Below are 10,687 nucleotides of genomic sequence, written 5' to 3' on the forward strand. Positions count from 1 at the left end.
CTCATTTTGCTTAAGGTTTCCCCTCCTTCCCTGTACCCCAGAGAGTGTTGATGGCAAAGGATTGTGACTCAAGGACATCCCTTTTTTGGGTCTCAATATATCATCCTGGCTCTGATATTTGTTTCTCTCTAAGAAGGAACTGTAGACTCTATCCTCTGTCCCTGTAACCTAAGAACCTGAACATATTATCAGTGATATAACCTTGAATTTTCCCAAGAAGGGATTAAAAAAAAGACCCAGAAACCGAACCACCCAATGCCTTCAGTAGAAATTGTGCTCCCCCACCCCCATCCCTTCTCCATGGTCCTTTATGGACTACATCACCCAGGTTCTCTTGACCTCTGGGTTTGGGTTAAGATCAGGAGCAATAGGAGGCACCAGTGAAAAATCAGAGAATGGGAGTCAGGGTATTCCATCCTCCACCTGTGGTCCTGGGCTGGTAACAGCTTCCCCAACTGCTAGTCCCTGAGGAGCTTCACTAACCCCTGTTGGTGACTTAGCCCAGTCCATACCTCTGCAAATCACCTCTTCGTTAAACGCTCTTCAGCTAAACCTTTACACTGGTCTTCCTGTCAGGGCCCTGAAAGATACCAATAAAAATTTGTTCCAAACAGGTACCAAGCAAACTTTTGTGTTTATTAATACAGGTTACACATATTTTTTAAAAAGAGAGAACATAAAAACAGTGACATAATATTTTATAAGTACAGACTGATAATAAAATAGTGATGGTCACATTAAGTCAGAGGAATTTTAATATGTATATACAGACTGAATAAACAATGACAGTAAATCTCCACTGAGTTAGATAAAATGAATATAGCAACAAAATTAATAAAATCAATGTTAGCTTCTACTTACAATACACTTTAATGTAAATTATTCTATGGCATTTGGAAATAGTTTGTTCTTTTCAATAAGCATTTGCCTTGGAACTTTCCATTTTTTGATTTAAGATGCCAACATTTTTTTTTCATACGGAAAAAAAGATACATTTCAACTTAATTTTCAAATTATTTTGTCAAACCCATGAGGATTTTCTATACTTGATACTCAATATGGGGCTAAAAAATGCTTTTAAAATAATCTCACTAACTATTAAGAAAAGTGAATAGAAAATATAGAATAATTTTGCTAGAACTGAAAGTCAATTTAATTTTCTTCAGTTATTTCTAATCAGACTGACATAATTCTTTTTTAAAACCTGGTTTGGGTAATTTATTAAAAACATTTGTAAATAAACAGTGTCCATGTATATAGACTGAAGGACTTATTTACAAAAATACACTTCCTGTATTGTATTGTGTTTTAATCTCAAGTTATGACCACTTGTAGCAGTAATCCAAAACTTTGAACAAGTAATCCAAATGTTCAAAGTTTTTCAACTGACAGGCTGTGTGGAACTGGTTGGATGACATCTGGCTAAAAACACTTCTTTATATAACGACATACTTATTATATACACATCACACTCTATGTCTGGTCTGCTTTGTTCTTGAGGGGAGGACCTAGTCTTATTCACCTCTATTGCCTAGCGCCCATCAGAGTGCCCAGAGCACATAATGGGTGGTCATGTTTGCTGCATGGGTGCCTCCATCTGAGAATGGACCTTGCAGGGTAACTGCCAGAAGTGACGTGCCTTCTTTCTGTTCTTAAAAGGACTGGGCAGAGAAGTGTTTCATATTCATTATCTCCTGGGATAGCACATCTTATTCTGCCAATTTCTACTAAACTCGGTCATTCATAGCCAACCCCTGAGGGGACGCCAGGAGAGTGAATGTGGTGGTCCTGGATCCCTCACTCTCTGGGAGGCTCAGCTGCAGGGTCTGGAGCGACCCTGCCTAGTATGTACTGCTTGGAGCCCTCTATCCGGGGCCAACCTCAGGTCACTAGTGGGGCCTATGCTCATTCTTGGTTTATGTATACAATGTGTAAAACATCAAAAATGCTACCCAGCCCTAGCTAGTTTGGCTCAGTGGATAGAGCGTCAGCCTGTGGACTGAAGGGTCCCAGGTTCGCTTCTGGTCAAGGGCACATGCCTGGGTTGCCGGCTTGATCCCCAGTAGGGGGCGTGCAGGAGGCAGCCAATCAATGATTCTCTCTCATCTTTGATATTTCTATCTCCCTCTCCCTTCCTCTCTGAAATCAATAAAAACATATATTTTTAAAAAATGCTACCCATATCATGTTTCCATAATTTAAAGAATTCAAACTTTGATATGGTTAAAATGAAAAACAGTAGAATTTTTTCTACACATAGATAGCACTTTTCTCTCTTAATAACTTAAAGCTGTTGACCAATTTCAAAATAAACTTATTTGCAAAAGCCGTGTAAGTCCAAACTACAGAATCCTTCACTATTGATGGACATCTTCAGATGCTCTGGGCTAACCTCCGCCAACCTAGACCTTGCATATTAAATTGGAGTTTATTTTCATAATCTCTTGGGGGAAAAAAGAGGGTTTCAAAGTGTCTGTTCTATACTGCATTGCAAGCCTGTGTACTATACATATATACACACATATATGTAAGTCACCTAAATATATCAAAAAGTAATATTCAGTTATTATTGTAGCACTGCAATACTGTCTTGGAATAACATTGTTTTCTATTCATGTTATCCTTTTCTGTTACTAACAAATATATACCCTTAATGGCCCTCTCAAGAAGGAGGCATGCAAATCACACATTTATTGTTTAAAAGAGTAAATACTATTTTTTTGGCAGGGACTAATAGAATCCTCAGGTTCTTTGCTTTTTCAAATATTTCTTTGTAATCTTCCAGCAGCCCCTTTCCTAAGTTAGCAGTTTTTTGTATATGCTGTTATTCAGGTTAGTAGAGCAGGTGTCCACTTTACTTGCCATCAGCTGACCGCTGCTGCTACTGGGATCAGAACTTTCTTTGCAGCAGAAGATACTGTAGAGGTACCTCTGGCACTCAGAGGAAGCATAATAGTAAATCAAGGGATCGATGCAACAGCTTATGCTGCTGACACAGACACAGAGGAGGTAGGCAAAGTAGGCAGCCTCTGTGCTGGGATTCTGCGAGAGGAACGCGTAATGCAGAATCAGGAGGACGTTTGTGGGTCCAAAGCAAACGATGAAGATGCAGAAAACAGCCGCGGACAAGAACAAAGCCCGGGTCTTCTTGCTCTGGGTGGCGACCGTGGAAGAGCTCAGACACTGGATGATAGACACATAACAGACCGTGGAAATGATCAACGGCACAAAAAAGAAGACAGCAGAGAAGGCCGAGAAGTAATACGCGTAAAAGCCTTCGAGCAGGGTTTCATTGAGCACGTCATGGCAGGTGGTTATGTTGAGCCCGGGCACCTGGGTGGTTTGCTCCTTGAGGAGAAGTGGCACCACCCCCGCGATGGCCATAGCCCAGATGACCATACAGGTGAAGGACGCCCTCCCCATGGTACGCCAGGAGAGGGACTCCATGGGATACACCACGGCCAGAAACCGGTCGATGCTGATGACTGTCATGAGCATGATGGAAGCATACATGTTACAGTAAAATGCTGCGGTGACGAAGCGACACATTTCAGACCCAAATTTCCAATCACTTCCGGAAAAGTAATAGCTGATCTTAAACGGGAGCACAGACACGAAGAGCACATCTGCCGTGGCCAGGTGCAGCATGTACACCACGGCAGGCTTCTTGACCTTCATTTTCACGATGAACACAACGATGGCCATGATGTTTAGAGGAAGGCTGATTATACACACGCCAGTGTAGACGGAGGGGATAAAGAGAGTCAACCAGGTGCTGGTCAGATATCCCAAGGCATCTTTTGAGATGAACGCAGGGGGTGGTTTTTGAAGAGGCCTGCTGTGATTGATGGAGCTTAATCTGTCTTCAATTAACCCACTTCCATTTTTGTCCTCATCGTCATCATCCAATGGGAAAGGCTCAAATTTATCCTCAGAATTCCTGAGAAAAAATGACCGGGGAACCACAGTAGCATTTGTTGCTTTTAAATCTGAAAAATATTTTTTTAAATAAAATTTAAAAGAGAATGAATTAAAAAGGCTCGAGACAAATAAAGAGTGCATTTACTGTTGCTTTTTGTTTTCTTATGAGGAGAGTGGGTGGGAAACAGCAGGTGATGCACAGATGGACTGCAGACTTTATCAGAGAATTAGCTAACTCAAAAAACATTATGTTTTGACACAAGCGAACACTTTCAAAACTCTGCTCCTCAGAGGAACAGAGGTGAATGATACACTGTTCAAGATCTGGCCTGAGAACCTGACATGAAGGGAAAAAGTGATTTCTATACTATAGTAGCCACCATCTACATAAACGAATCATTTCCAGGCTATATGACTTCTCCTACCTCCACATCCCTTCATGTCTACGTTTTCTCCATTTAGTTTCTCCTTGAAACCTATCCCACTCAATGGGAAATTACATCAAACATTGAGGAGACTTCTTTTTTTTAAAAAAAATATATTTTATTGATTTTTTTTACAGAGAGGAAGGGAGAGGGATAGAGAGTTAGAAACATCGATCAGCTGCCTCCTGCACACCCCCCACTGGGGATGTGCCCACAACCAAGGTACATGCCCTTGACCAGAATCGAACCTGGGACCCTTCAGTCCGCAGGCCGACGCTCTATCCACTGAGCCAAACCAGTAAGGGCAAGGAGACTTCTTAAAGGTTATGGAGTGACAGGCAAATTCAGTGTAGGACCAAGGGCTCCAATTGCCATGACCATTATCTATGTGACTGTAGTTTTCCTCTACTATCTTTAGCTTGTTTACACAACAGAACGTCCCAAATCTTTCATCCTATCTGGGCCCAAACCACTGTCACTCGGGTTATCTTCTAATATAACCACAAGGAACCCCAGTTATCTCCTTGTCTCCTTCCTCAGTAGGTCAGTGGAGTAACAGATGGTCCAGGCAGATGGCCTTCCTTGGCTTAGTTCCAGAATGCTACATGCATTGTGGCAGATGCCAGGCCAGCCAGGCTCTTTGAGTATCAGCCAGAAGTCAAAATAAAGGCTCAGTTGCATGTTTCCTCCTTTTATAACTTTCTTCCACCAAAATCATCCATTTTAAATGCTCATCAAAGAAATGCAACACTTAGCTGCTGGCATTCAACCAGCTTTTCTTTCCAAGAAGCTTTGCTAAAATTCTGCCATTAAGGAGGGTCAGACAGAGAGCCTTTGTTGGTCTTGGGAAGCTGAGGAGTGGGGAGAGATACCTAGAGGGAAAAGGGCAGGGTCTCCGACATTGGCAGTGTTCACAACGAAGACTGGCCTTGCAAGTCACCTATTACTGATGTTAGAAAATTTAAAAACTGGCTTGAAATGGGATAAATATAGTGGATTTTCAAACTTTTGGTCTTGTTTTTCAGGGTGGAACCTTCCTGCAGACAGAAACTTACACAAAGGCATAATGCTATAAAAGATAGTTCTGGCCTGGCTGGTGTGCCTCAGTGGTTGAGCGTCGACCTATGAACCAGGAGGTCACAGTTTAATTCCCCGTCAGGTTACAAGACCAGGTTGTGGGCTTGATCCCCAGTAGGGGGCGTGCAGGAGGCAGCCAATCAATGATTCTCACTCATCATTGATGTTTCTAGCTCTCTCTCTCTCTCTTTCCCTTCCTCTCTGAAAAAAGAAAAAAAAAAGAAAAAGATAGTTCTGCTTCTGCTATGGCTCTGTGAGGTCCTACCAGGCTCAACCATCCCTTAGAATAAAATTACAAACCCCTTCCTTCCTGAAATCAATGACCTAAAGGCACTGAGATTCCCAGGGTGATGTTGGGAGGGGAGGAATGAATGATATTGAAAGGATGACACCACTGGGTTTCTTGTTTTTACTGGTGTTTAGCTTGAGAGAAGGTCAAAGTCAGTGACATAAAGGATGGCTAAGACTCAGATAGGAAGCCCATAGTCCTTCTACCCTGATGAACCAGAGGACAGAGTTCAGGGAAACCATGGGAACTGAAAAGTGAGATGAGATTCCCAGAGAGGGGCAGTCCTAAATTCCAATGTAATTTCTGCCTCAGGCTTTGGATGACTCTTGATGAACCGTGTTGGAAAGATAAGACAACTTAGGTGCTATTAGAGCTTTTTGTTCATGAGGAAGCATCTACAGTTTGAGTCCAAAGATATTAATTGTCTGTAAAAGTTAAACACCAAAATTCTTTGTGAGAATAAAACAGAATTCAGAGTCTTTAAAGTATGACAATGTCTAGCACACAATCCAGAATCACTTGATATTACAAAAAAAATCAGAAAGTGTGACCCAGTCTTAAGAAAAAAGATAACTCATGCAAACCAAGCCCAAGATGAACCAAATGTTAAAATTGGCAGGTAAGGATTTTAAAGGATGTATTGCAACGATGCTCAACGAAGTAAAGAAAAATATTTCATTGAAATAAATGAAAAAGTAGAAAATACCAAGAAAGAAATTAATGAAAATTCTAGAACCAGAAAATAAAACACAATAAATTGGCATATATTTCCAAAATAAAGAGTAAAGGTAGAGTAATACCAACTGAGAGATAGCAGCAGGGCAGGGCCTGGCAGTAAGGGGTTGAGGTCAAACTACCTCACGGAGGGTGAAGGGGTAGCGTTGTAGGAGATCTGTCACTGGGAGGGGACAAATGTCTCTAGTCATGAGCCTCTGAGTACACGTATGTCTAGGTTAATCCTCAAGGGTAAGAAACTGGTCCTATTCATCTCTGAATCTCCAGCACCGGGTACATGGTAAGTGTTCCTTAAGTTGGTTTTTAATTATAGATTTGCATTCTCATGTTGGCTCTTTCAGGAGTCACTTGCCCCTTCTGCACTCAGTCTCAGAACCATGAAATGATTCTAATACCTGTCTGGTCTACAAATATGAAACAGGACATGCATTCACTTTGCAAACTATAAAAATTAATCAATGTAAGAAATTATTATCTTGCCCCACTCACTTCAATGTAGCTTGCTTTTAGACTCGCTCTCAATTATTTTAAATTAAAATGGAATCTAGGTTGCTCTTCTCTCCTATTTAGCAATGCTTAGTTTTTTTCCCCCGTATGATAAGGGACATGGACAGGTTGTAAAGTGTGTAGTCCCAGCATTCAGAGCTGCAAATCAAATTTCAAATTCACAGCCTTTTCTAGAAGTATCACTTCCTTCCCTCTGTGATGCACCTAACTTATTCTGTGTGCATCCTGACCCAGTCACACGGAGGTCTGACACTGGTACTGACAGCCCCCGGGAACGGGAGGCTACCCTCAAGGTCAAAACAAATGTGTGGGAGCTGAAAGAAAAGAATGAATGGGTGCTGGCATTTTAGTACCACTAAGATATGTGTCCTTAAAAATGCTGACCCAGAGGAACTGTAAAATAACACAGATCTCCTCTGCAGTTTTGGGAACCTGGCCAGATTAAGGACTTTTGTCATGTGTGCAGGGTAAAAAAGTGCATGCATGTGCATACACACACACACACACACACACACACACACATGAATCAAGACACTACCTAGAGGAGTGATAAATCTGAAAACTAGTAGATACTCATAACTAAGCTTCTTGGATACTATCACTTGATCTGAAAATAAAACTATTAGTATTTACTCTATATTTAGTACTTTGGCAATAAGTATTTGTTTTAAAAAACTCTTCCCCTGGCTAGGCCATCTTGGGCTCTATGGTGTTTATGACAAAATCACTAATACCCACTGAAACATGAAATTGCTGGGCTGGAGCCCATTCAGAATGCAGAATCTGTTGATTAAATATTACTGCCCAAGATGTCACCTTTTCTTAACATTATAGGTTTGATATTCTGAAGGCTTTTGTAGAATTAAAGAATGTCAGCAAACTTTCTTGCTTGTTTAAGTATGTACCAGCATAAAAAAAAGCCAGCTCTCCCTCCCCCCTTCTCCCCCCACAGGGTGTTACCTTTTCCTTTCTCTTCCTAAGCTCCCAGGGCCCTACTTTTGCTTCAGTAACTTGATTCCTAAGCCCATACCCAACTGGCTCACTTTCCCTACCTCTGTGACTTTCCAAATAAACTTTTTCTTTAAAAAAAACAAAAGAACAAAACCAATTCCAGGTGACTAGATAAATCCAGCCAGCTCACGGCCCTTAGGCTGAAATTGAGGTTTGAGTATCTCGCTTTTCCTCCGGTCCCAGCACAGCTAACAGGTCAGGAAGAAAGTGCCTGTCAGCACGCCAGAAGCGCTTGTAACTCATTGGTGCTTTTCTTGTTAAGTTACGGTTTCACACAAAAAGCAGCCATGTCCTAAAATCAATTCTCACACTTCTTGCTAAACTGCACTTCATTTAGCTTTCTCTAAATGACTCTAGAGTCGTTTTGTTATTGAATGTAGCATATTGCTAAATAGCTTAAAGATGGTCTCTCTAGCTCCGGAGATTTGAACACATTAGCACCAGGCAATGCTTTTTCTGACTTGGACGAGATCTGGCCTCGCAGCAGAGTGGTAATGAGATGCTCTTTCAGGGTCCCACGGATCCACACCAGGCCAGCCTCCAGGGACACGCCAGCCTCGGTTCTGATGCAGAGCTCTGCCAGGAGGGCTTTTTGGGAATTAACAAAGCAGAAGTTCCAGGACCTTGCCCACACAGAGCAGGACAGCTGTACCCTGCGCTTTTCCACAAGTGAATCAACACTACAAGCTAAAGAGAAATAAAAGAGGATGATGGAAAAAAAGAATAGCAGCTCCATTGGGGGAAGGTCCCTGCACACATGACAGAGTCCTCAATCTGGCTAGGTTCCCACTATAGCTCCACTGAGGGAAAACAGCGGCGTTACTGGAATGCCACACAGCCTCAACTGCAAACACACGCCATTTTCCAATGAGAAGGACCAGTGCTCCTTAAAGAAATGGTTGGTCCCAGATCTGGAGTAGGAAATATACAAGATGAGCCTTGAGCATCCTCAACAAATATTAGGATCAGGTCAGAAAGACTCTGGAGTCAATCTGACTGGACTCTCACTGGCCAAGGTGCGACAATCAACCATCAAAAGAATAATGGCGGAAACGCATCGAAACAATTGAAACATGACAAATGCGTTGCGATCCATGCGTTCATAATGATACTCAAAGGAAAATAAAGCCCTTTTGGTCACCTTTGGGGGAAATTAGAGGACCAGGCCTGAAAACTGGTAAATAAGACCAGTTTCAAGTATTTATCCTGCCTTTTCTATCTAAACAATATTTCAGGGAAACCAAATAGTCAGTAAAAGTTCTTCTTTATAAAATAATTCTAGTTCATAAACACAGATGCCATAACAGATTTAGAAAAGCCTAATTTTGAAGCTCTTAGTGTAATAATGAATTTAGCTCAGTGATCACCAGTGCTTGCTAAAACTGTTAGGTGGAAGGGTGAAGAACTTTTGGCTGGATCAAGCTGACAATACTGAATCCACTGGGCAATGTTAAGATCTAGAGAGAGAGAAAGAGAGAGAGAGAGAGAGAGGGAGAACACACCTGGAGGTGATGTAATAGGAAGTACAGAGCACCACTGCTGAGGTACGCTTGCATAAACCAGACCTGAATTTGATTAGTTTCTAAATGTACCGACCATATTAAAAAAAAGTGCAGGGGACATATGAGCCTATGAAGCAATCCTACAAGATGCAGCTGGCCAGATCCAGCATGTAGGAGAGTCTATAAGACATGACCCAGTTATTTGACAAATAAATAGAAATAAAAAAGGAGGAGAGGGGAAACAGTTACAGATTAAAAGAGATTTCAGAGACATATCAACCAAGTGCAGTAGAAGGCCTTGTTGGATCCTGATTCAAATAAACCAACTGTAAAGAAGGTACTTATGAGACAATCAGTGAAATTTGAACATTGACTGAACAGTACATGATGTTAAGAAATTGTTCAGTTTTGTAGGTGTTATAATAGTACCGTGGTGATGTGAAAAAAAGGAGGCAATATCTCTAAGAATATATACTGATATATTTGTAGATGAAAGGATATGTCTGGCATTTGCTTTAAAATTTGTCCAGTTTGTGGAGAAGAAACGCAAGAGTATAGACAAACAAGATATGAACGGTAATTACACTGTTTATTTTTGGGTATCTTTGAAAATTTTATAATAAAAAGTACATGTAAAACCCAAACTTTTTTTTTTTTGCATATTTACTTGTCACTGGAATCTAAGGACAAGGGTTTTTGCTTTCATTTTTCTTTTGTTTCGAAGGGGGAGAGGTTCTTGAACATTTGTGTGAACACAGTTGTACATTTAGAGAATTTGATAGCAACTCCTAAGGCTTTTCTTGGAATATGGAGGAACTGGTGTCTGAAAAACACTTCACATTTGTTGAGCACCTACTGTGTGCCTGGCACTTCACTTACCTCCCCTCATGTAACGCTAACATTCTTACATGAGCATTATAACTCTCACTTTATGGACAACACGGAGGCACAGAAAGGCTGAGTAACTCATCCAAAGTCACAGCTAGTAAGTGGAGGAGCCAGGATTTTAATGTAGATCTGCCTGGCTCCAACGCTCATCCCTTTGAACCACACCACACTACCCAGTCTCTTTAAAACAAACAAACAAACAAAAAACAACTTGTGAATTCAGGACCTCCTCCTAAAAGAGTACTTTTTTTTTTTTTTTAAGAATTTCACCCAACGAATGAACCTGCCCATCCTTTTAACAACAGCAGGGGGTACATGGCCATGTGAACGTG

At 41.2% G+C, this 10,687-nt stretch overlaps 1 protein-coding gene across 1 annotated transcript; it reads right to left on the reverse strand.

The window, feature by feature from the left end:
• Positions 1–615: 615 nt before the first annotated feature.
• On the reverse strand, positions 616–10,356 carry F2R (coagulation factor II thrombin receptor). The gene is made up of 3 exons (XM_023752364.1): positions 10,347–10,356; positions 8,407–8,652; positions 616–3,989 (listed from the first exon to the last, which is right to left on the reverse strand). The coding sequence occupies exons 1-3, from the start codon at positions 10,354–10,356 to the stop codon at positions 2,797–2,799; spliced, it is 1,449 nt and encodes a 482-aa protein (XP_023608132.1). The 3' UTR covers positions 616–2,796.
• Positions 10,357–10,687: the final 331 nt, after the last annotated feature.

This window comes from Myotis lucifugus, unplaced genomic scaffold (assembly GCF_000147115.1).
Source record: "Myotis lucifugus unplaced genomic scaffold, Myoluc2.0 scaffold_0, whole genome shotgun sequence".
Classification (NCBI taxonomy): domain Eukaryota; kingdom Metazoa; phylum Chordata; class Mammalia; order Chiroptera; family Vespertilionidae; genus Myotis; species Myotis lucifugus.